The sequence below is a fragment of the Solanum pennellii genome, chromosome 6 (assembly GCF_001406875.1).
Source record: "Solanum pennellii chromosome 6, SPENNV200".
Taxonomy (NCBI): domain Eukaryota; kingdom Viridiplantae; phylum Streptophyta; class Magnoliopsida; order Solanales; family Solanaceae; genus Solanum; species Solanum pennellii.
In genome coordinates, this window is record NC_028642.1 from 3,397,041 (window position 1) to 3,424,402 (window position 27,362).

At 35.8% G+C, this 27,362-nt stretch overlaps 3 protein-coding genes across 4 annotated transcripts; 1 reads left to right on the forward strand and 2 right to left on the reverse strand.

The window, feature by feature from the left end:
• LOC107021393 (protein SENESCENCE-ASSOCIATED GENE 21, mitochondrial-like) lies at positions 1-1,174 on the forward strand. The gene is made up of 2 exons (XM_015222049.2): positions 1-261; positions 716-1,174. The coding sequence occupies exons 1-2, from the start codon at positions 188-190 to the stop codon at positions 924-926; spliced, it is 285 nt and encodes a 94-aa protein (XP_015077535.1). The 5' UTR covers positions 1-187; the 3' UTR covers positions 927-1,174.
• Positions 1,175-7,867: 6,693 nt separating this feature from the next.
• On the reverse strand, positions 7,868-9,584 carry LOC107023512 (uncharacterized protein At5g01610-like). Its single transcript, XM_015224224.2, has one exon. It carries the CDS (start codon positions 8,765-8,767, stop codon positions 8,288-8,290), a length of 480 nt encoding a protein of 159 aa, XP_015079710.1. The 5' UTR covers positions 8,768-9,584; the 3' UTR covers positions 7,868-8,287.
• Positions 9,585-10,024: 440 nt separating this feature from the next.
• LOC107023510 (glyoxysomal fatty acid beta-oxidation multifunctional protein MFP-a-like) lies at positions 10,025-19,712 on the reverse strand. 2 transcript variants are annotated; one of them, XM_015224222.2, is made up of 18 exons: positions 19,508-19,709; positions 18,349-18,420; positions 18,204-18,269; positions 18,062-18,115; positions 17,620-17,687; positions 17,237-17,318; positions 16,246-16,301; positions 15,470-15,772; positions 15,307-15,393; positions 14,579-14,753; positions 14,368-14,489; positions 13,272-13,435; positions 12,942-13,196; positions 12,442-12,563; positions 12,231-12,352; positions 11,394-11,542; positions 11,182-11,320; positions 10,025-10,617 (listed from the first exon to the last, which is right to left on the reverse strand). In XM_015224222.2, exons 1-18 carry the CDS (start codon positions 19,632-19,634, stop codon positions 10,582-10,584), a joined length of 2,199 nt encoding a protein of 732 aa, XP_015079708.1. In that variant the 5' UTR covers positions 19,635-19,709; the 3' UTR covers positions 10,025-10,581. The 2 variants fall into 2 exon arrangements, with proteins under 2 accessions (XP_015079708.1, XP_015079709.1); XM_015224223.2 differs by lacking the exon at positions 11,182-11,320 and having other exon boundaries at positions 19,508-19,712.
• Between the last annotated feature and the right edge of the window lie 7,650 nt (positions 19,713-27,362).

Here is a 27,362-nt window from a genome sequence, read left to right on the forward strand (position 1 = left end):
AAATTTTTCTCTATAAATACCTCTCTTCCTCACACTATTTTTTACATATCTAACATTTTCCTTCAGATTTTTAAAAAAATTCAAATTTGTTGCTGCGGAAGTAATTAAAATTTCGATTTCTTCCGCTGCAACTTTAATTAAATTTTGATTGATTGATCTTCTTCTGTACTCAGCAATATCGATTACAATGGCTCGTTATTTATCCAACTGCAAAAATATCTCTGCTTTTGTTGTAGACTCTGTTTCTGTAGCTATTCAGAGGTAAACAAAAATATCATTCTTTTTTTTCCCAATTTCCGAGTTAAAAAGGGGTTTTATCTGAATTAAAATAAAAAGAATTGATAGAAATTTGTGTATCATTTAGAATAAAATTAATATTTTAAAGTTAAATTGTTACTTAATATAGAAATGAAAGTACGAGTAAAGAAATAAAAACAGAGTTGTATGATTGTTGGTTCTGTTTTTTTTTTTCTTTTCAAAATATGTTAATTTTACCTTTTATTATATACTTTTGGGATAATTTATAACATTGTCGTTAGTGTATTTGTTATTTATATGTATGTTACAATGTTTACTTGTTTTATTTAAATTCTGAATTTGTCTCTGATAATACAGGCGTAAAACATCATTTTATTTAAATTCTGAATTTGTCTATGATAATAAAGGCGTGAAACATTATTTTATTTAAATTCTGAATTTGTTTCTGATAATACAGGCGTGGATATGCAGCCGCGGCAGCACAAGGTGGTGTTTCTGGTAGTGTAAGAGGTAGTGGGGGTGTTAGAAGCAATGTGATGGAATCAAACAAGACTTCATGGGTACCAGATCCTGTTACTGGTTATTACAGACCAGAAACTCATGCTAAGGAAATTGATGCTGCTGAACTTAGAAACATGTTGTTGAAGTACAAACCTAGACAAAATTAAAAAAAAAAAAACAATTAGAGGATCAAGAATCACGTTTCAACGAGTAGAGACGAATTTACGATTTGAATGTTGGAGCTCAATAATGGAAATACTGTAATTTCTCAGATATTATGTTTGTTTTCCGCGTAAGGAAAATGTTTGAATTCAATTGAATACGTTAGACATGTGTTACAAATTAGATTTTCACTTTTCGATTCTATAAAAAAAAAGTTATGATGAATAGTATGTCACGTAACATTGTTTCGTCCTACGTGCATCTACCTCGATTTTCAAATTCATTTTTATTGAAAATTATGTCACATCTAGATTATAACAGATGGTAACAAGGACATGTCACAACATTGAATTATTCTTATGAATAAATTAGTTGAAATAGTCCAATTACATAAATTATGGATGCACCAATCACTTTCTTGAATTTGGACAGACGTGTTATAAAAAATAATACATAAATCTCTTCATTATTTGATAAAAGATGATCGTTCAGATTCTATTAAATAAATAGTATAAAATAATATTAGTATTTACTGTGTACTAATCCTAGTCCTATTAGGATTAGTATCCTTCATGGTATCAAGAGCCAGAAAACCTAGATCTTCTTTTCTCTAGGTTTTTTTTTTCTCTCTTTAGGGAACCGATCGTTCCCTCTCTTCTCTTGGGTGGCGGCAGCCATGACAACCGAGGTGGATCCTCTCGATTCACTTCCTTCTGGCGTTAAACTCCTTCTCAGGCATCTTCATGCCCTGATTCCCGAAAAATTATCAGACATAAATTACCCTACATGGAAAATCACCGTTCTTACAGCCCTTGAGGCTAATTACCTTCTCAAATACGTCGATGGAAGCACAGAACCGCCGCCGGCAGTCATCACCGCCATGGACAAATCAGAAAAAACCAATCCGGCCCATGCCGCCTGGAAAGCCGTGGATGGCCAGATCCGATCATGTTTGATTGCGGTCATCTCTCCCACGGTTCAGAAACACGTCCGATCCTACACAACTGCTTCAGCCCTGTGGACGGCCCTCGCAACACGCTATGCATCAATTTCCCACTCTCATATTTTTCAATTGCGTGATCGTCTCCACACAATTACCAAAGGCACGAAAACTATGGCGGAGTATTTAGACGAGGTCTCCACCATCATCACAGCCCTCGACACCGTGAACGAAATCATTCCCGAAAAAGATCTCGTCATGTGCGTCGTTCGGGGGCTCCCATCAGCTTACTCCTCCATTAAACAGGCGGTTCGCATCAGTCCAACGCCCGTTGACCTGGCTACTCTCTCCTCGTGGCTAAAAAGTGAAGAAATCAACGTGGATCTGGAGAGCAAACTTCTTCTCCGAGAAGCCGCTGTTATGGAGCCGGCCACCGCCCTCACCGCAAGCCAGAACTATCGCGGGGGGCGTGGTGGCGGCCGGCAGGGGAGCCGCGGCGGCTACGGCAGAAACAGCGGAGGCCGCGGGCGCGGCGGTCGGCAGGGCAGTCGTCCGCCGTACGACGGTCAGCAGCACGGCAGCAACAACAGCCTGCACTCCTTCGGCAGCGGCGGGCAGTCATCTTCCAGCGGCGGGCAGGGCACTTACGAGCGGGATCGTCCAACTTGTCAAATCTGTCAGAAAACAGGACACACCGCTGTTCGTTGCTGGTTTCGGTATGAGGAGAGCCGAAATAGTGATAACCGTGCCAATTATGCATCTCAAGCCGGCCCTTCCTCTGAATGGCTGTTGGATACTGGGGCCAACATGCACGTTACTTCTGATCTATCCAAGCTTAACGCTCCAAATCCATATCATGGCTCCAATGGTATTACTGTTGGCAACGGTGAGTCCCTTAATATTTCTCACACTGGCACGGGTACCATTAAAACCCCCACCGCTATCTTTCACCTAGGTAACCTTACCCACGTCCCTTCTATTAAATCCAATCTCCTTTCAGTTCACCAATTCACAAAAGACAATAATTGCTCACTCTTGTTCACCTCTAATGATTTTCAGATCCTAGACAATACTACCAAGAGGGTGATTTTTCAGGGCCCCTGTGAGCATGGTCTGTACGTTCTTCCTGGCACAAGTTCGTCTGCCCACCCAGTTTCAGAAAGCGTTCCTGTGGCTCCGGTGGCTCTTTCGGCTGATGGCCACAGTCTGTTGTGGCACAGTCGTCTGGGTCACCCGTCTACTCAAATAATAAATTCTTTAATGTCTCAATTAGGTTTTTCTTCCATTCATGTAAACAATTGTGACTCCTGTTCAATTGCTAAATCTCATAAATTACCTTTTACTTTATCTGAGAAGCGTACAACTGCACCTTTTCAACTTATTCATTCTGACCTATGGGGTCCTACTGCTGTTCCTTCATTTTCTGGTTTTCGCTATTATATTTGTTTTGTGGATGATTTTACAAAATACACTTGGTTGTACCCACTAAAACACAAATCACAGGCATACACCACCTTTGTCACTTTTGAAAAAATGGTCAAAACACAATTCAATTCTCATGTTAAACTTTTTCGAAGTGACAATGGAAAGGAATATGTCAATAACATCTTTGGCCAGTTTCTGCAATCCCTGGGAATTATACATCAAACCTCCTGTCCATACACTCCCGAACAGAATGGGGTGGCTGAGCGTAAGCATCGCCATCTCATTGAAACGGTGGTTACTCTTCTACATCAATCTCATCTCCCTGTCTCCTTTTGGGTAGAAGCTCTAGCCACCGCAAACTACCTCATTAACAGAATGCCCAGTCACACTCTCTCCAACAAATCACCCTATCAACTCCTTTACCAAGAACTTCCCAATTATACCAACCTCCGCGTCTTTGGGTGTCTTGCCTACCCTTGGCTACGCCCTCATATTACTCACAAATTACAACCCCGATCCCGTCCTTGTATTTTTTTGGGCTATCATCCTACCTCCAAGGGTTATCGCTGTCTTGACCCACAAACTCATAAAGTCTACATATCTCGTCATGTCAAATTTGTCGAAAATGAGTTTCCCTACGAGTCTATTTCCTCCTCCACAAATACATCATTCATTGGCGTCCTTCCCCTTTTTCCAACATACTCACAGGGTCCCTCACCACCTTCCCCCACACCTCCACCCACTACCCAACCACCCCTCATCACCCCTTCGACCGTCACCCACAATACACCCGCAACCACCACCCACACTCACAACCAACCCGAACCACCCCATACCCACAACATCTCCAGCCCGATCCGTTTTGGGTCCTTCCCGGCCACCCCCGAATCACCACCGCCCGTGCCACCCCCCAATACTCATCCCATGTTAACCCGTGGCAAAGACGGTATCTTTAAACCCAAAACCTTTCAGGCTACCATACTACCAAATACACCCCTTCCCGATAGTGAACCAACAACCTACTCTGTTGCCTCAAAAAATGCTTATTGGCGTCATGCTATGGATGACGAGTTTAAGGCTTTGACTGATCAGAAAACTTGGGTTCTTGTACCTAAGCCCCATGGGCGGCACCCAGTGGGCTGTAAATGGGTGTACAAAATTAAACACAATGCGGATGGCAGTATTTCCAGGTACAAGGCTCGTTTGGTTGCTAAAGGCTACAATCAGGAGTATGGGCTTGATTACTCCGAGACATTCAGTCCTGTTATTCGGCAGGAAACCATTCGCCTGGTACTGTCACTCGCCGTGCGCAACAATTGGCTCATCAATCAGTTGGATGTTTCCAATGCTTTTCTTCATGGCATGCTTGATGAAACTATCTACATGACGCAACCACCGGGCTATGTTGATCCCCGCTTCCCTCAACATGTTTGCAAACTCCAGAAGTCTCTGTATGGGCTCAAGCAAGCCCCCCGTGCTTGGTACACACGTCTGAAAACGTTCCTCCAGGGACTCGGCTTCACGTGTTGCGTACACGACACGAGTCTGTTTACTCGACATTCAGCACACGGTACAGTCATTCTTCTTGTCTATGTAGATGATATCATTATTACAGGCTCTACTGCAGCTCTCATTCAGGATGTCACTCGAGCTATGCATACTACCTTCAAAATGAAGGACCTTGGCCCGTTACATTATTTTCTGGGAATGGAGGTTTCTCGGACAGGCAGCGGCTTGTTTCTTCATCAGTCAAAATATGCTCGAGATCTGTTGCAGAAAGCTGGACTGGAAAAATGCACCAGTCAACCAACACCGATGGCAGTCTCTTCGTCTACGAATGGAGCCGACACCCCCTTTGCCGATATCACCCACTTCCGCAGCCTCATTGGGGCTCTACAGTATCTGGCCATTACCCGTCCTGACATCCAGTTTGCTGTCAACCGAGTTGCTCAGCGCATGCATCAACCAAGTGAACATGATTACCATTGTCTAAAACGCATTCTCAGGTACATTTTTGGCACTCTTGGTCGTGGTTTACTCATTCGACCCGGGGACTTGGAGCTTCGGGGTTTCTCAGATTCAGATTGGGCGAATGATAAAAATGACAGAAAATCTACATCGGGGTTTCTCGTTTTTTTGGGACCGAACCTGATCTCCTGGTGTACAAAAAAACAACCCAAGGTCTCTCGGTCCTCGACTGAAGCTGAATACCGCGCCCTTGCTCTTCTTGCTGCTGAGACCATGTGGGTCACATATATTCTTCGCGAACTCCGCGCCACTCACACTGTTCCTGCTCTCTATTGTGACAACAAATCAACCATCTGTGTGGCCAAGAATTCCGTCCTACACACCAGAATGAAGCATGTTGATACCGATTGTCTCTTTGTTCGCGATGAAGTTCAGGCCGGCACCATGACTGTGCAGTATGTACCCACTGAAGAACAACCGGCTGATATTCTCACCAAGCCTCTCCCGAGCCGACAGCACGATTACCTCAGTTCCAAGCTTCCGTTCGCTTCCGCTCAGCTCAGCTTGAGGGGGGATAATAACAGATAGTATTAAATAAATAGTATAAAATAATATTAGTATTTACTGTGTACTAATCCTAGTCCTATTAGGATTAGTACTCCTTAATTCTAGTCCTATTAGGATTAGTACTCCTTCCTATATCTCCTATATATATCTCCCATGTATTCCCTTAACACTTGAATACAATCAATATTCCTTCACTATTAAATCAAACACTAAAACACCTTAAAAGTAATCGGGAGAAAAAAAAACTTTTTTAGTGTTTGAATAAGTGATTATCCGATAATAAACAAAAAAGTTATTTATTTTTTAGCTAAACATGATGAATCGAATAGATCACTATCTTAAACAAGTTTAGCTTTTATATGTTAACAATATGAAGTACTCCACTTTTATTCCATTATATTCCCTTATAATTAAAAAAGCATATGTTAAATTAGCAATACGCAAAGTGAAGCACGTAACCTTCTATAAAGTATAAATTATATTGATAGTGGAAAAGAAAATTTTACATCGTTAATGCCTATATTATAAATCCGTATTAACTAATCCAACTTCAGAATGAACGGCCAGAAATCAATAGCACTCAATAATGATTACTCTTGGCTATTAATTAATTAATCTTTTGCCTAATCATCTTCTTGTGTATAAATTAAATTAGTTGAAACAATGGATCTGTATTCAATTACTTTAATATTAACTTACGGTGAAAATAACTTGAAACTTCTAATTAAACATGATTACAACCTGCTTCAGATCCAATTAGTTTGGGTTAATCACGTTAAATGAAGTGGAACACTCTTGATCAAAACAACTTTATTAGCAAGTTTAAATTTGTGACTTTTATTAAAAAAAATAGAATAAATACTTATTACTTCATTACAATTTTCTATATTACGTCAAAATAGGAAAACGCCACTTGTTTTCCTCTATGATATTGATAAGAATTTTCATATAACTTTTCTGTGAAGAAGTGTTAAATAAGACAAGACCCAAATTGACGTGTCATCACATAACTATTTTCTCTATTTAATTTATTTATCATATTTTTTTCACCAAAAAGGTATTGTATTAAACTTTTATCTTAATCTTTTTCACCATATTAGTTTCTCTCCATATTAATTAAGGAAAAAATGAAAACTAATAATTAATATATTTTAACTTTTTAAAATGACAATTATTTTGAATCAGTTATTTTTAATGAGCACGAAAACTAAAATGGATTCGAGAGGGTAGTATATCTTTCATTTTCATTAGTGGCGTGAGTTTTTTTTTGTGTGTAAATAAGAGAGTGACAAGTGGAATTAATGATGAAAACAGATTCGTTGAACACAAGTATACATCGAACACAACTTGGAAAAACATTTAACATATGAATAAAAAAAATAGATAGTTGAACCATGACGTGCACAACTTGTCCACAATAATCTAAATTATAATATCTAAAATATTCGATAATTATATTATTTGTTATTTCTGGTACTCTATAATTAAATTATATTTTATGTCCGCGTAATAGAAAAGATTAATGAATAAAGTTTCAAATTTAAATTTTAACAAAAACTAAGACTAATTAATAGTGATTTTTTTTCTTCACTTGTCTAAGTCTAATAAACAAAGTTATCCAATATTAAGAGGTAGCAAGTATTACATAAAATTAATTAAAATATGCAAAAATTAACTCGAACATTGTGATGTATTATAATACTAGACACTATTAGTTAGAACCAATCATCGTATTTTAGCTTTAACTCAAGGCACATCAAATAGCAAGTCTGAATAAAAAGAAAAAAGTTATAATAGGAACAACTATTTATAATTAATTAGAATTGAGACATAATTAACTAATCGATAATTTAAGATGCATTGAAGATAAATAGTAACACCTAGCTGTTATCTTGTCCAGTACTATAGTCTAGTATTTATTATATTACATTATACTCTACATTATTGGTTCTAATAGATAAAAGACAAAATGCATTGCTTATATTTTTATTTATGTATGTAATATGAAGAAAAATAGATGATGCACGTTACGTTTAGATTTAGGTATACTATCAAACAAAAAATACAAACATTTTCATTTATATAATGCTTTGCTTATTCTTACAATTTAAAAAGAAATATGGTGCATATGCCAATGGAGATGGGTAACCTCTCTGGCATGCTGTGTTTTACCTTTTAAAAGTGAAATTTTTCAACACGAATATATTTTGTTTTTGGAGCCTAATAGCCCCAGAACTAAACTCCGTGACTAGAGGAGTTGTAACATTAAATGATACTGCTTGCACAAAATACTATATACGCCACTATTAAACTCTACAAGGAAGACACAAGAAGATTTTGCCCAACGAAAACACAATACAATCCACATTTACAACGAGGATATTTCTCAAAGCAACATCAATTTTGAATAGAACAACACACAGTACTATATGCATAAAATTATGTGTACGCCACTGGTAGAGTAGTCTACGAGGAAGACACGAGGAGCTTTTGCCTTAACTCGCCATCACCCTCGTTAACACAATGCAATCCACATTCACAACTAGGGCATTTGTCAAAGCTCTTAATAGGAAAATTTGCAGAAGTAAATCCAACAGAGAATTGGAGATTGTCATCTTTTCTCCTAACCTCAACAATGTTAACCCATAGAAATACAACTTTAACAGTAACACCAGTCAATTTCATTAGCCTTCCTTTTGATATAACGCCTTTTATCACAGGTTTATAAGATAGTTCATATGAACTCAACATGAACTTACATGAGCCATTGAGATACGCCGAGAACTCACCTGTTTTCGAGTTCAACTCATAGTCTATCACCCCTGTAGGAAGAATGCCAATTGGGAAGTCATACTGTTGAAGCTCTTCATAGGCTGATGTCTTCTCATTGGATGAAACAACAGCAGAAAAGAAGAGAAAGAACAAGAAAATGGTAGCTAAAGACATTTGTATTTCTTGAATTTGAAAGGAAAAAAAGTTAATGGTTTATAGATGATTAATTCATGAGTAATGGCTTGTTAGTGTTAATTGCTTTGGCTAGTTGGCCACATGAAAATTGATTCTCTACCAATTTAACAATTCTTTCTAATCAGGAAGTTGCTAGAATAATGCCAATTGTTGTAAGAAATTCATGACTAAAGGACAAGACAAGTAAGCACATAAACATACTTAGCATAACTCATAAGCTTCCTCAATTATAATTTTTTTGAAAAACAGCTATCCATCACCAGACCCCACTAGTAGAATTGTATGGAGTATGTTGTTGTTGTTGTTGTTTCATAACGATCAATGTCATGTTCATCTATTTCACCAAGTACCTACTATTTCCACCAGCACGAGTATTGAATAACTGGTTTTAATCTACCTCAAATTCACCTTTTTCAAACCCTTATCCACAAGGTTTTTTCATATCGTTCCTTCTACCTAGATATATGTATCCAGAGAAGGTATGAATGTATTCTAAAATTCAGAGATGGTTGCAGCATGAATCATTTAGCAACACAACTCCTAGAGAAGCGGTTGAACAACAGTGAGCCGAGCCACTATTTCCTGGAGAACACAAGAGACACAGATTCCATATAGTAGCTAAAGTTCGTTTTCTATGAAAACTTAAAGCAAATAGAAAAAAATACTTAACATTTTGTCTCTGTACGGATTTGAACTCCTCCTTGAGGGATCAACCACAAACCAAAAAATGTGACCTAGACCCCGGACCTATCAGCAGAAAATGGAGGTGACTTTTGCATTAAGCCAACTTTTCTCATCCTCAATTATTCTTCTTTACAAAACCAGCAATAATCATTTTGTTTTTGAATAATTAAGCAAGTGATGTGCCAACAACTATTGAATGAGGGAATGGGAAGATTTATATAGATGCAGATGAAATTGCAAATAACACCAAATTTTGGAGATAACTACATAAATTCCTGCAAATAGTAAACAAGTTACAAATCTAGGAATATTATTGCCTTTACCACTCAATCAAGATTACACAGTATTTAGAGAAGAAATTTCAAGGAAAAGGTGATGATAGTGAAAGTGATCATTGAGCTTAAAAGTGAATGTGCAAGTATGGCGTTTGTTAATTTACCGAGTCCATTTAATCTATATTGGTCCCCTCCCATACTTCACTTTTGTTAAGACCAAAAAACACACGGGCGAAGTCAGAATTCTTCAATGAGGGGGTGTCAAAATATAAAGAAGTAAACACACAAAGAAGTTAATGGGATTGAGCATATAGCATATTACAACAGCAACATACCCACCTAACCTCAAAGCTAGAGAGGATGTTTCCATGAACATATAGTATATGTTTCCATGAACATATAGTATACTGTACTTTAAAAAATAAATTGACACCCCTTGAACAAGAGTGGCTCCGCCAGTAAACACAATAGTATGCGTCTAAAAGCAGATACTGTTTGACTCCGACAAAGAAGAAAACCAAAAAATGAAAATTGTTGATTGACATGTAAAAACACAAACTTCACCTGAATTACATGTATATTTAATGCAGCGATCAGCACCATCTTCCTTTTCATCTTTATCCATTTGAAGCCAACTCTATCCATAGACTTTATACAACATATAACTGCAGTCTCAGTCACTATGATCCCGTTAGGTGAATGATACATACAGATCAAGCAACTAGAGTTGTGTGGGTAAATTCCAACTAGCATGAGAATTTACAACGACATTGCACAAATATCTGACATATGAACTGGGTATTTGAATGATATGTCGTTGTCATCATGACAATCTTACAAAAGCGACTTGGCCTGCTTAACCTGCGTCCCCTGCAGACATACGGAACTCCTCGGTTAGCAAAAAACCAATCTTCATTTATGTGTTACAACACTGACATAAAAAAAAAATGGAACCCATTTTTGTGATCGAACTTAGCTCTAAAAGAAAGCAATCAACGGATGTTGGTCCACTAACGCGCATGCAGTTTTCTGATTGTATAGTTAGGACCTACTAGCATATAGGTCTTATTTATTACTCCCTCAGTTTCAATTTGATTGTCCTGTTTTGACTTGGCATGGAGGTTAAGAAAGTATAGAAGATTTCTGTACCTTGTGGTCTTAAATTAAAGATACGGAAAATGTACCAAAATGTCTTCTAATCTTGTGGTCTTAAGCATGTCATGTGGATTGTCAAAACAGGAATAGGCATTCTTTTTTATATGGGTAAAAAAAAAAGGAAAGTAGGACAAATAATTTGAAACAGAGAGTATCAAATTGATCCCGTTGTCAGTTGTCAGCAACACGCAATGCAATTTGTCAAACAAAAAGTGTTTATGAATCCACTTTTTCGGAGTTGTTACATTTCAGTAGTTCAAGAAAATTAACATTTCTCACCAAAGAACTTCTCTTGGAAGCTTGTTCGACTAAGTATGCACAAGGCTTGAAAAACTCTCCATACTCCTTCGACCATTCTTCCAGTTTTGAACAAATATATTTGGAGCCAACAGAGTGAGACCAAAAAATTATGCCTCCCCTGATTTTCATCAACATATACAATAAGTGTATGAATCACTGCCAAGGCAAAGATGATTTCTAAGCAAAAATACCTGTATCCAGGGAATCCCATACCCAAAACTGAAGCAACATCAAGATCAGAGGATTTCACTATAATTGCCTCTGATATCATGCGACATGCTTCATTCAGTACAGGGAAAAGAATCATCTCAACAATTTCTCCATCGGACAACGTTGCCAACTGTACCAAGTTGATTGTTCAGACGTGCACCAAGTCATAAATTGATAGATAGAAAGGAAACATTCAAAGACCTTTCCAAAAATATATTTTGTTCATATGATACATGGTAAATGCATTATATTCATTCCAACTACAATTTGGCATTCAAACAATCTGAATCATTTATCAAATCTACAATCATGAAAGAATGGATGGACAACAAATAAACACAGGTTGAACTGTTTGCAAGTGACCAATTAGAGGAAGAATCTATTTGCCTATATAAAGAGGGGACATAAGTCCGGTGATGTGGCACGTCTCTTACATTAGAATGATCAGTTTATCTAGTTATTCTTCTTTTTGTTTTCTTTGTACAAATTAAGAATCCTGTATTTGATTACAAAAACAAACATCAAAAGACACTTCCCTTCTCAAAAGTCATGCCATTTTGAGAATTAATTGAACGATAAATAGTCTTAGTGTCATTATCGTTCTTTTTATATTCTTGTTGATTACCATATCTTGGTGTTCTGCTTTATGGTTATATCATGAACATTATTTATGTGTTTTATTTTTTCCCAAAGCCAAATAGTACATAGCAATAAGCCGCATCCTTTCTTCAAGATAAGTGCAGTCGGAAGATTACTAGAGAACTTTCAATAGAAGGACCAAAAGACAGTTAACTGAGAGAGAGAGAGAGAGAGAAGACCTTTGATCTAATGGTGATACCAGACATACTTCTCGCCATTTCTACATATTTTGATATTTCGGGATCTGGGCTTGCCTCTTCCTTGTCATTGTATGTGTAGAAGCCCTGGCAAGAGTATTTACCTAGTACACATTCCATTTGTGAGAAATTCAAGAAAATCTGATGACAAAAACAATCCAGGTCCTGATGACAAGAAGGAAGTGTACATTACCTTCACCGTTATTTTTCCTCATGATTGGAATCAAATTCGATTTGTAAGATCTATCTGGAAAAGTCTCAAGGAATTTCACATCATGCACAGCTGCAGACAGGAATCCATCTTGATCAAGCATTCTGCAGTTGACATTGCCAACATCACCCAAAAGAAATGGAAGCAACAACAGAAGATGTCTTGCACTCCAAGTGGAGCAATATAAAAAAAAAATATGCTGAAGATCACACTCATCATTGGTGGATTATCCACATGAGAAATGTGTGTCATATAACCTTTATTTAGGATTTAAATGAATAAGCTTCTCCTTCAATATGATCAGATTTTGAATCAACATCCATTAGTGCTGGAACATTTTGGTAGCTTTATGTTAAACCATAAGGAAACTCATATTTCTTTTATTATGAGTTCGACTGTATGGAGAAACTGAGGGTTCTATTGAAGAGCACAACTCGATCAAATCAATTTCACATTCATAGGATGTTGAATGGAATATGCACCTAAATGGACCCAGTTTCAACCCAAAGCTGGTAAGCGCCTTATCAATCTGATACACATCAGCACCATGTTCAACAAGAAGCATCGCTGCCTGCAAGTAGGGGAAGCACATATGTCTGACTGCAAAACCTGCACAATTCTGAACTACAATAGGAGTCTTTTGAATCCTCCTTCCAAAGTTCAACAGATCAACAAGCGTTTGAGGGGATGTCCTCTTTGTTCGGACAATTTCCAGGAGATCAGTGACAGAGGGTGAGCTGCAGCCAAGCAACAAGCAAGCCTTAACTCATATGTATCAGCAGATATACTACGCTTGCTTGATTCACCTTTACCTAAAAAAGTGGATCCCAACAATCTCCCTACATGGTTTCATCCTTTCTCCAATCAAATCTAAGTTGACTATACAAGTAGTTGAAGCAAAAATGCAGTGAGGAGGGCAACATTCATCAAGATCAGCAAAAAATTGCTGCTTCAAGGACACAATGTCAGGCATGTCCTATTAATCAAGAAGAAGAAACAAATGAGAAGTCTGCATCTGAGTCAATCTGATAAGTATCATTGTCATTTCTACAAGTAATCTGCAAAAAACATGTATGGTTCCATTTTCTACTCAGTCTTGTGTATCTATACAACTCTTCCATTTCAGCCTTTCGGGACTCATGATACTCTTGGAATGGCCATTTTTCATGATAAAACATTAACATGACTACTAGATAAAGATTAACACAAAGTTAACACCCGAATGGACTGGATAAAAGTTTGCTTCTCAATACAAAGTTAACACCCGAATTTCCACGTGCTTGGCCCATAAAAAAATCAAGCCCGCACGTGAGGGGGCGAGTTGAGAATATAATTAAATAATAAAAGTGTGCTCTTCTCCCTAACAGCTTAAGTTTTTGGATGAGATGGTTAAACACTTCAATAGATTGCTCATCTGAGACTTCTCCGACGTGCCTTTTACTCTCTACCATATCAATGAGAATAATACAGTTTAAAATATTTATTAATTTATATTTATGCAAAGTACTTCTGAGAAACTTCCTGTTTTACATTTATATTACATACCAGCATATAGAAGTTCAATATTTTACCATTGAAAATTCGTCTATGAAGCGGTTACTGGTTAGTAACAAAAACTATCTTGAGAAGTTTTGAACTTCTCTTTTAAATCAAAGAGCCCCTGAACTTTTACATGGATTTGGGTCATTAAAACTTTTACATGGATATGGATAAATTTTTGATCGGTTGATGATTATTACTATCTCCAAGAATACGAATCCAGACAAAAAATAACATATATGCTCGTTACGCAGCAGCACACTAGCAAAAACTGTAGCTTCGACTTAGAAAGAAAGGATAGTGTAGAATATCTTTGAATTGATCAAGTGATCCAGTGTAATGCTTTTCAAAAATCCTACAACAACCAACCTCTATGACTAGATCCACATCTTTGAAGTTATCATAGCTCAAAACACCCTTTAAAAGCATGCACGCTTTTTTATAATGCTCTTGAGTCATTCTTCCTTCCTTAACACGTCCTTCCAAATTGGCTGGAAAGGAAACAAACATTTTTCAAATGGTGAAACCTTCCTTGAACTAATCTAAGAGTAATTAAGGGGACTAGTCAATTACTTCTCACCATTAACTCTGCCAATGCCACTCTGCAGAGAATTCTGATCTATATACTTCATGATTACATAATAGTTTGCAAGTACCAGCACTGTTGCTATTTCAGAACTCATCAAGCTCCCACCAAGTATAGCAACCTTGTTAATCTTCCTTGGTAGCAGTCCTATATCAGTAATCCCAGGAATCTGAAACAGTAAATGTATAGAACGATCAACAAAGAACACATAGAACAAGAGAATAGCAGCCACAGTAGCAATTTTAAATCATATGGTACAAACGTCAGGAATTGAGCCACAAGAATAGAGAAGAATTAACTGTTATTTGACCTCAAGAATCTCCAAAGCTAGAAAATTGGAAAGACACATTAATTCTGATATGAAAGTGCAATATATAGCTCAATCTTGATAAATTCTCTCAACAACTTTTCTCCTTTTGAATTAGAGCATGATGCAGATTATGTTCCTTTGAACCAACAAGAAGATTTCTGTTGAGGTTATAACGAGTTTTTCATCAAAATAAGGAAATTTAATTTTCTTTTTTTCTAAATAAGAGATAAAAGAAGTTTCACTTTCCAATTTAAACAATCCCAGATACATTTACTATATAAATACTCAAGAACACATTACATCTTTTTGAACCTTTGGAGTGCATAGAGAAGAAGTTTCACTTTCCAATTACAAACAATCCCAGATACTTCGATTATATAGACATTCAAGACCAGGTTAGATCTTTTTGAACCTTTGAAGTGTTCTGTTTTGCAAAGAATACATGCACTAAGCTCCTGCAACTATCAGATTGACGAAGTTCATGTAAAGCTTCAGCTTCCTGCCAATATAAGACAAGTCATTGTTAATTCCATTTAGCCAACCATAGCAAAGAGAGATCACAAAGAGTATATCACCTTCCATAGTCCATTACGAGGGCCACAAAGAATACCATGTTCAATGACATCAATACAAACCAAGGGATGGATAACATTTGGATTTTGTTTCTGAATCTGAGCTCTGACAGAATTGAGCAATGTCCTAGCTTCTGCCAGAGGTGCTAATCTATCGGTTCTGAAAAGACTGATAGACCATGGTCTTTGACATTCTAATATATCCAAAGCCCATTGACAAGCTGATCCAAGCAACTGATCTGATGGAGATATAGCATCCACTAGGCACATATTGCAAGCTTCGTCTCCACTTATCCGCTTTGACGTCTGGAAAACATTTATAAGGGAACCTACTTAGAAAAATCAGAGAAAAAAAACTCAAAATGATAACTAGCATTCATCTGAGGGAAGTGATGGCTAATATTGGTTAGGTGAGATCTGCTTGCTTATGAAAAGTGTCGACTGTCTGGTACCTCACTTCACTATAGTCACACTGCTATTTTAAGCATGGATATGTTAAATACTATCTGTTCTCTTGCTACTTTTAAATACTATCTGTTCTCTTGCTACTTTTCACACTGACAAAGAAATGATAGAAAGGCAAAGAAGTCAAGGTAACTTGTTATTCTGCTCAATTTACCCAATTTTTAGTACTATGACAACCCATGACAGAGACTCTGTTATAAGGAAAGAGGTAAAGATGTTGAGGCAACTCAACCATATATTGTATTAATAGATATGTTAAGCGTGAAAAAGTCACCCTAAGACCAAAAATAAAAAGAGGAATCCAAATAAGGTACCAAAATCATTTCAAGAGCCTTTGGAAGGCCAACCAGCCGAGGAAGTCGTTGTGTTCCTGAGATAAATTAAACTTCAGAATAATAATCACGTATAACTGTTGGCAAAAGTATCATCATTCTGCCTTAGCAACACAAGTTCCAATATGGTCTACAGTATACACCGCATATTTCACATGAAAGATTCTTTTAAAAGAACGCAATAACAGAAAAAGACAGTTGTAGTTCACATAAAAATTTTATGTGCCAGAGAGAAGGCAAAATAAGGCAGTGTCCAGAAAATCGACTGCGCAATTTGTTTCACATGATTAGAGTGTTCCAATATTTTAAAATGGTCCATGATGTCTCTAAGCATTTAGACATGGTTTAAGGTTACCCAACTATCTTTTGCCAGGAAACAGAGGTTTGAGTATTTTTTACGGATTCTGCATCTTGGATCATGCTTACTGTTTAAATACCAAGTGTGTGTGATATCTTACTTCTTTTTTTGCAGTAAAGTGTACAAAATTTTGGGAATTTTTTGTATTAAGTTAAGAGCAACAATCATTATTTTCACAAGGGATATGAACTCCCATACAATGCATCATGTGTAGCCAGCAAATACCAGCGTATCTCGATGCAGAGAGATCTCATCCTTCTCAGATTCATTCGGCATGAGAAGACTTTAAACAATAATGTCTGTCATATACATGTCAACCAAAAGTTTTACAGTCTCTTGTTCATATGAAGTATGAAATGCAACATTTGAAACTAAATACTCAAAAAGATGGCATTACCTAAATAATGTTAACTAATTTCCAAAATGATTGGGTAATAACTGACTTAACACAGTAATATGCAATCTCAAACATGAGAACAACAATACAAGATATCTCAGTATTTTTTAAGAATGAACAGGACATAAGATTTGCACAATAACTTTGAATGACACCAAGTCATAATGGAAAAGTAAATAAGTTAATTACAAAAACCAGAAATCTTCTCATTATGTTACCTCCAAACCCAGGAAGAATCCCATACTGAAGTTCGGGAAGACCTAATTTTGAGGTAGATGTTGATATGCGAGCATGACAAGCCTAACAAATGCATTAGAACATTCGGTCAGATTCAATCATAGTTAGTACAATTGAGGGAACTCATTACACCTCAAAAGTTGTTTATTTCTATCAATATTTTATCCACATTATTTCTAATAAATAAGTCGTCTAGTCAGTCACATGCTAAATTTAACAAAATTAAGAGCCTAAAATCTGAGTCTCGAGATACACCAGTGGCCAACCAATTATGTTGTTTCTGCAGAAAAGACAGAGCAGAACAGAATAGAAGAACACAAAAAAAAAGCATATATTAGCTTAAAATAAACTATAACACACTCACTAGTGCAATTTCAAATCCCCCTCCCAAACAAAAACCTTCAACAGCAGCAACAATGGGTTTCCTTGAAGCTGAGATGCAAAAGAAATATGGATTACTACGGAACCACAAGTTCATGAATAAAACAGAATAAAGGTTATCATTAGACATATACTCTGGGGACTACTAGTAACAGAGGTTTTTCCCACCGCGAATTAGTGGGAAGTTTGTGCTAATAGAAAATGGTTTTCCCACTCATTCTCCACCGAACAAGCTCACAGGAAAATGCATGGTGGGAAACATATTCTCACTGTAATAATGGGAAACTTCCTATTTTTTCTGTATGAAAATATTACTATTTTTTCTTTTCTCACATATAAAATCAAAAATATTTGTGGGAATAGCCCCCGAACATTTTTGGAAATTTCAATGGGAAAATAGAGATGTTTTAGTAGTGAGGGAATACCTTCCAATGTGTCGGTGATAAAGTCAATTGACATAAAGCCAAGTTCTCTATGTGCTGCATAAAAACAGTGCTTCAAATGAGACGAAACTCATAACTGAGCACTCTGGAGAGAAACAACTAATCAGATGATGATCTTTCTTACTCTTTCTCTGTTGACTTCCACCAAAAGCTGTTACAACAAATCCTGCTGAAAAGTTTCCTCTTGAACCTGATACATTACAAGTATATTAATTTTCAACCATTAGAACAAGCTGATCTCAGAAAAATGAGAAAAGCCTTAAACATACCAGTTATGACAATGGCCTTCACACTATCTTTACGTATAGCTTCCTCAATCTTCTCTTTCAAGCTCAATACCACTAAGAATAACAAAATACAGCATATGAATAATCTAAAAAACCACGGCAACATCATTTTTCACAAGTAAATTTGCCAACAACAACATACCCTATGTAATCCACAAGTGGCATCCAGGAAGAGTAGAGTATATGCAGACCTTACCCCTACCTCATGAAGGTAGAGAGGTTGTTTCGGAATAACCCTCGGCTCAAGTGCAGCACATCAAAGTAGTTATGAGAAGGGAAAAGACAATGAAGAAGACATAGCAACTAATAAGGAAAGCACTGGAGAGCATTCCACAAGTAAATTTGTCAACGCTAAACAAAGGAGCAGCACTTGATCAATCAACTACGACTCAATCCCAAAATAGTTCCCCTTAACCACATAAATCATCTATGTTTATTCTGCTCCATTGACAATTGATAATAAAAATGAACAGTTGAAGTTCATTCATTTACATCTTACAATTCAACTAATGAATGCTCGTTCCCATTCAGTCACTGAGTAAAGCTAATTAATGAAAAAGGAGTCCACTTCTACTCCGAAGCAGCTTCAAATCTTCTACAAATATGAAAAGAAAAATCTGCGGATGCAATGAACTTGCAGTGTGCCCACTACTTTCCGCTTGAACTACACATATACAATTAAATAACGACACAAAACATAAACAAACACTCAAAATCAACCTCAGCTAACATGTAAGCACTCCAACTTCGAGAGTGCACATCTAGACACCTTAAATTGTCTCATTTGGCAACTAAACATTCCAACTAGTCACCTGAAACTTAAGTAACACATAAAAATTTTGAAGATGTTTTAGATGATCATTTTGCAAGTTGTAGAGTTCAACTGACACTATGAAGATGAGTTGAAGTGTGCAGATGTGTGTACTTAACATGGGAGTGTTTAATTCTGCTTTTTCGGACAAATATGAGCATTTGTTATCTATACGCCTCAAATAATTCCCCAAAAAAAAGTACTATTTTGCACTCATTGGCTCAAAATTCTGACACGCCGGTGCCAGCATCGACGTGAATTGATGAATTAGAAGGTAAGCAGATTAAAAATTAAAGTGATTGGAAGTATTGTTTGAAGAAAAAAAAGTACCGTCAACAGAAAGCAGATTGAGAGGTGGACGATCGATAGTGATAATGGCTACGCCATGTTCTCCGACCTCCGACAGAATTTTCCGGTCCGGCGATTTGCCGTCGTTTGCTCTCTGTTGCTTCTCCATGGATTGCTACAGTTGTAATGACAGAAGCTGATATTTTTGTGATTATGTAGTGTTTAATGAATATACAGTAAAAGAATGACTAAAATATGAAATAAGACAAACAAGTTAAAGTTTGTCAAAGCTTCGACCTATGTGGGCTTCATTTATAATTCTAACCTATTGATGTTTTAACTTCGTTTTGACCCAATTTTATTAACTGTGGTAATATATTTTTTACATGTGTGGTTGGAAATATGAAAGTGAACTCTTTTGTATATGCTTATATATTGTATGTGTGCTTCTAACTTTCTAAATTTCTGTTTCGCCTCATAAATAATGTTATTGGGAAAAAAAGTTTTCTTGACTTGATTCGAAATTGTTTCTATGTGTTGATAACGTAAAACTCTTTTCTTATTTTGGATTTTTTTTGCTTTTATGATAGCATTACCATCTCTGAGAGGTATAACATGACGGTGCCGATCTTGTTCTCGTCTCTCTTTACTTCGTTGGACTTGAATTAGTTCTCCCTATGTCAAAGGAAATTCTCCAAATCTTACGCATCACGAGCACCATTGAACATTGGTGGCTTGGGAGCCTCAACCTTGGCCCTCCTATCTCCATTGGACGATGTAGATTTTCTAGCTTCAATTCGTTGCTTAAGCACTTTCATCTCGGCCTTCGAGGTTTCAATTGTGTTTAATGCATCCATGAGCCAACAATCCAAGAGGTGATTGTTTCCTTAATCTCATATTTTGCATGCTTATGTGCCTCCAACTTTTTGCGGTTGTTGTCATTCTCCTCAAGGGTAAAGTCCTCAAGTGTCTTAAATCTGTCATTAACCCTATTCAAGCGTCTGCATAAAATCTCCACAGTTTGTCTTGTTGTATCAACCCTCTTAATCCATTTCATTCCAAGTGTAATGTTTACGAATTGCTCCTCATGTGCATCATCACTCGCCTCAGTGATCGGAAGTGAGTGGGGTATTAGCACTTCGCTTGGTGTAGAGTCGTGTTACAATTTCTCATTGTTATAAGATTCTTTCTCCCTTTTTTGAGTTTCATTTCACCATCCTACTCGGCGTTAGTAGTGCTAGCAACATTGATGTCTTTCTCATTAGTCATTTTCCTAATATATCGTGCAACACTTGATAACTTGCTCATGGATCTTTTAGGATCTTTTAAGCTTAAGTTAGGATTTTAATAGCAAATCGTTGAGTGAATGAAAAAAGACACAAAAGAATTACATAGAGAAGTTTTTGTATTACTCAAGATTTGGAAGATTTGCTTTTCTTGTTTGATGATATTACATAATACTAATAACTTAGGAGATAATATATAAATAATAATCATCATTCAAGTGCCTACATATTTATAAAAGAGGCTCATTTCAGAACTGTTAGTGAAAAACTTACTAGATAACAAAAAATACAAGATTACAATTGAAAATAAAAAATGAAGAAAATAAATCTCTTCAAGGCTGAGGCGCGGATATTTCGCTCTTTAAGGAGATTCAAGTCCACTGCAGCAAATGTTTTCACCGATCCAACAGTAGTCCTCTTTGACTTGTCCCCTCAAGGATACAACAGCCTTCACAAATTAAAACTCAACAACTCTAGACAAGAGTTGAGTCCAAAGCTCCACAAAAAAGAACACCTCCCTTCAACTAATAAGAACTCTCTTTTAGACTAACACGTTCACTCTATGTTTTTTTTCTTGTGTATAGTGTGTACCAAACCAAATGAAGACCGGCTCTATTTATACTACAAGAAGTCTTCCTAGCAATGAATAGGAAGATAATGGAAGTAGTAAATAGTGAAGATAATGGTCTTACGAGTTTCATAGGTTACAATAGAGTTACATAGGTTACATAAGTTACAAAGAATAATGGAGGAATTAAGAATGAAATAAAGTGATGGATAACCAATGCTAATAGATGATGTAGAAGTTATATATTTCAATGTTTATTGGCATGTTTTTATCTCACAATGAATTCATCCAATAAAGCCAAAAGTAATGGCATTACATGACTACCAAGTCAAAGATGAATAGCATGATTAAATTGGTAGTTAAAGACATAAATGCGTACCAACGGTCATTCTTATAACTCCAAAATAAAGTAATTAAATATGTTAAATATTAATATTAAAATGTTAATAACCTAATCCTACACTCATTTTAATATTTAGATAAGAGAGTATATCAGTTGAAGGAAGACTACTATGCATAATGAAGGTGTGCTCTACATTGAACTTCCACTTAGTGAAACAGTAACTTTTACTCCAGAGTCGTAGTGGTCTCAGACTTAAACTATGACTGCTTAAGGGAAATAAAATATCACTGCTCACACATAATAATCAAGGTGTTGACATGAGCTTTAACAGCTAGCATGTTATGGCCATGTGTTATCCCGATTTCATGAGTGCATTTGAGAATAAGCCTCATTCTCATAGGAAACGACCTACTTCCACACATCACATAGGTGAAATCTGTCAAGAGTGCTCCTGTAAGATTAACACTCCACCCATACGGGCTACTGATATTCATTAAGAGTTTTATCAACTCAACCTTCACAAACTACAGGAAACAATGCACTCACATCATAGGGAGGGAATAAAAATATAGAGCATTTTTCACAAGAAGTCATCATATGATTAGTTTTTCCCTTTGAACCTGGTTATAGGATCTCTAGTCCACAGGTTGGGTTTCCTCATATATGACTCAAGGATTTATAGGCTTCAATCTCATCCCCCTCGATGTGCTCCAGACTTTTTCCCTTGTTAAGGCCTTAGTAAGAGGATCTGCAAGATTATCACAAGATTTGACATAATCAACATTAATGGTACCATTTGTCAAATATGATCTTACATTACTGTGTTTCATCCTTATAGGTCTGGATTTGCCGTTGTAATAACGATTTTGAACTCTACCAATTGCAGCGGTGCTATCACAATGAATTAACATATGAGGAATTGATTTTTCAAAATAAGGAAGTTGAAACAATAAATCTCTTAACCAATTCGCTTCCTCACTAGCTGAAGCTAAAGCAATTAGTTCAGCCTCCATGGTAGAATTAGCAATTATAATGTGCTTTTTTTATCTCCAACAAATAGCACCACCACCTAAAGTAAAGACATAACCAGTGGTAGAACAGGAATCACCTGACAAAGTGTTCCAATTTGCATCACAAAAGCCTTTAAGTACAGCAGGATATTTTTTATAGAACAAACCACAATTTTTTGTTCCAATTAAATATATCATAACTCTTGTTATAGCATGTCAATGTTCATTACCTGGCTTGCTTGTAAACTTGCCAAGTACTCCTACTGCATATGTAATATCAGGCCTAGTGCAATCAGTCACATATCTCAAACTTCTGATTATACTAGCATATTACTTTTGATTTATTACATCATTTTCACTTTCAACAGGAAATAAGTGAACACTTGAATCAAAAGGAGTAGCAACATGCTTGCAATCATGAAAGTTATATTTTTTTCAAAATTTTCTCAACATAATGTGACTGGTCAAGGAAAATCACCTCACATGTTCTTGTTATTTTTATTCCAAAAATAACATTCATGTTAGAGCCAAAGATCAACAAATCATCAACATATAGGCAAATGATAACATGTGAATTAAAGACTTATTATATATGCACTTATCACACTCATTTGTTTTAAAACCATTTTCAATCATGCAGGAATCAAACTTTTCATGTCATTACTTTGGTGCTTGTTTCAAGCCATATAGGAATTTAGTAAGTTTACATACTTTGCTTTCTTGGCCTGCTTCAACAAAACACTCGGGTTAGTCCATTAAATTTCTTCATTTAGGTCTCCATTTAGAAAATCAGTTTTTACATCCATTTGATGAATTTGCAAATAAAAAATTGCAGTCATAGCAACTAAAAGTCTAATGGATGTAATTTTTGTTATAGAAAAAAAAGTATCAAAAAATTCTAGGCCTTCTAGTTGTTTAAAACCTTTTGTAACTAGCCTAGCCTTGTATTTATCAATAGAACCATTCGATTTCAACTTTTTCCTTAAGACCCATTTGCAACCAATTGTTTTACAACCCGGTGGTAAATCAACTGACTTCCAAGTTTTATTAGAAATTAGAGATTCCATTTCATCATTTACAGCCTTTTTCCAAAAAAAAAAATCATGTGAAGATAATACTTCTTTCAAAGTTAGAGGGTCACTTTCAACATTAAAAACATAAAAATCAGGATTAAAATCTTTTTCTACTCTAGCTCTTTTACTTCTTCTTAACTCAAAATCACCAACTTCTTTATTTTTCAAAGTTGAAGTAGAAGAACTAGGTAGTGACAAAATATTTTGTTCAATCCTTTGACCCCCACTATTTTTAGTATCAAAAGGAAATTTATTTTCATCAAAAATACCATCACCAGATTCTATTACAATATTATCTTCAAGATTAAAAAATCTATATGTTGTACTACTTGAATCATAACCAAGAAAAGCACAAGTAGTAACTTTCTTACCCAACTTTGTAATCTTGGAATTTATTAGCCTCACAAAGGTTAGACAACCCCAGACTCTTAGATATCCCAAACTTGGCTTGTAACTTTTTCACAATTCAAAATGTTTCAGTTTTGACTTTTTATGAGGCACACGATTCAACACATAACAAGAAGTTAAAATAGCTTCACCCAAAAATTCAAAGGTGCATGTGACTCAATAAGCATGACATTAGTCAAATCAACCAAAGTTCTGTTGCTACTCCATTAGATGAAGGAGAGTAAGGAGGAGTAGTTTCATAAATTATTCCCAATGATCTAACAAAAGAATTAAACTCATTTGACTCATATTCACGGCCTCTATCACTATTAGTTCTTTTTATTTTTCTACCAAACTGATTTTCAACTTCATGGAAATAAATTTTGAAATTTTCAAAAGCATCACTTTTATTTGTCACTAAGTAAACATATGTAAACTTAGAATATCATCAATGAAAGTGATAAAATATCTATTACCTCCACAAGTTAGAATTCCACCAAGTTCACAAATATCAGTATGAACTAATTCTAACAAATCAATTTTTCTTTCAACTTGAAAATGAGGCCTTTTAGTGATCTTGGCTTTACTACAAGCCTCACACTTTTCAAAATTCTTTTTAACCATTGGGATTAATCCTAAACTACTCATGATTCCAACATAACGATCATTAATATGACACAAACGAGCACGCCAAAATTGGTAGAAGAATGCATATAAACAGAAATAGAAATTTTATTCATTTCAACATTCAACTTAAACATCCCATCACATGCATACCCCTTACCCACAAAAGTACCCTTCTTGACTATTACATATTGATCAGATTCAATAATCTGTTTAAAGTCTGCTTTATTAAGAAGAAAACTAGAAATTTTTTCTCATAGAAGGAGTATAAAGTACATCTTTCAATGCTAATATCCTTCCAGAAGTAAAACACAATTCAACATCTCCCTTTTCAAGTACTTGAGTAGTGTGAGCATCACTAATCATGATGGTTTTGGGCTCCTCAAAATGAGTATAATTTTTAAACCAGTCTTTGTCATAACAGACATGACGGTTTGCACCAGAATCAGGCCACCATTCATCAACATTCTCAACCATGTTTATGTCGGTAATCACCGCCACAAAAGGTTCTTCGGTAACGTTTGCCTGAGGGTTAGGACCACGTTTCCGGAATCTGCAAAATTGAGCAATATGCCCACTCTTGCCACAAACAAAGCATGGTCCTTTTTCTTGAACTTGGTGATTTTGTACTTGGTGGTTTTCACCATTATTTTTCTTGGGAGGTCTACCATTATTTTTCTTGAATTTTTTCTTCTTAGGCTTTAAAGAAGTATTTTTGTAAGTTGCAGGAGTAGCATTATTCGAAGTAATTAAATTTACCTTCGTTGTGATATTGTTCTCTTCTATTTGTAAATGTGCATCTTGGCCCCTTGCTTCTTCTTCCATGGGAATTTTCATTATCAAGGTTTCAAGAGAAGTTTCCTTTTGTTTGTGACACATAGTTTTTTGAAATTTCTTCCAAGAAGGTGGAAGTTTATCCACTATGCCACAAACAATAAGGTTATCTCCAATTTTAACCTCTTCGGACCTAAGCTCTCCAACAATCATGATAAAGTCTTGAGCTTGATCTACCACTGATTTGTTGTCCACCATTTGGAAACGAAAAAATCTACTAGCTGCATATTTTTTCTCCCCAACCTCTTCGGTTTCATACTCACTCTACAATGCTTTTCAAATTTTCTTTGCACTAGAGTAAATTCTATCATAATAATCATAAAAATTATACGATAGACAATTAATAAGATAATACCGACACTTATAGGAATCACCATCGTACTTTTTCACTTTCTCTAGATGAGAAATAGTTTCATCATCATTCATAGTGGTGATATCTTCTTTATTTGGATTCTTCTCGGTTAATACATAAGAAACATTGAGAAGACTTAAGTAGAAAAATATTTTACCCTTCCATCTCTTGAAATGGTTATCATTGAGCCGAAATGGCTTGTTAAGATCTCTCATCTTGACATCCGCGATTTTTTCAATTGTAGCCATCTTGAATCTCCTTAAAATTGTTAGTGAAAAACTTACTAGATAACAAAAATTACAAGATTACAATTGAAAATAAAAAATGAAGAAAATAAATCTCTTCAAGGCTGAGGCGCGGATATCTCGCTCTCTTTAAGGAGATTCAAACCCACTGCAGCAAATGTTTTCACCGGTCCAGCAGTAGTCCTCTTTGACTTGTCCCCTCCAGGATACAACAGACTTCACAAATTATAACTCAACAACTCTGGACAAGAGTTGAGTCCAAAGCTCCACAAAAAAGAAAATCTCCCTTCAACTAATAAGAATCTCTTTTAGACTAACACTTTCACTCTATGTTTTTTCTCTTGAGTATTGTGTGTACCAAATCAAATGAAGACCGCCTCTATTTATGCTACAAGAAGTCTTCCTAGCAATGAATAGGAAGATAATGGAAGTAGTAAATAGTGAAGATAATGGCCTCAAGAGTTTCATAGGTTACAATATGAGTTACATAGGTTACAAAGAGTAATGGAAGAATTAAGAATGAAATAAAGTGATGGATAACCAATGCTAATGGATGATGTAAAAGTTATTCATTCCAATGTTTATTGAATGTTTTTATCTCACAATGAATTCAGCCAATAAAGCCAAAAGTAATGGCAATACATGACTACCAAGTTAAAGATGAATAACATGATTAAATTGGTAGTTAAAGACACAAATGCCTATCAACGGTCATTCTTATAACTTCAAAATAAAATAATTTAATATGTTAAATATTAATATTAAAATACTAATAACCTAACAAGAACTTTTCACGTAAACAATGAAATATTAATGTCTTCAAAAAAAATACTCCACGTATCTCAAGAATATTTCATTAAAAGCTACTTTCTTTTTTCTTCTTCTTCTTTATGTAAACTCTCCGCATGAAAACTTTATGCCATTATGACATTTATATGATACTTGTGTAACATAATAATTCGGTGAATGATTGTACTTGACTAAATTTATTATGTAAATGACAATAAATGCCTTAGGCAAGTCCTAGTCACTCAAAACCATCTATCCTTAGTCAAATCCGAGCAACTTAAACTATCTAATTGTGTGTTATTCGATACTAATCTAAATTAGTCAATTTTCAATACAATCAAAACAACTAATGAGAAATAAAAAATAAAGTGCTCATAAAAAACATC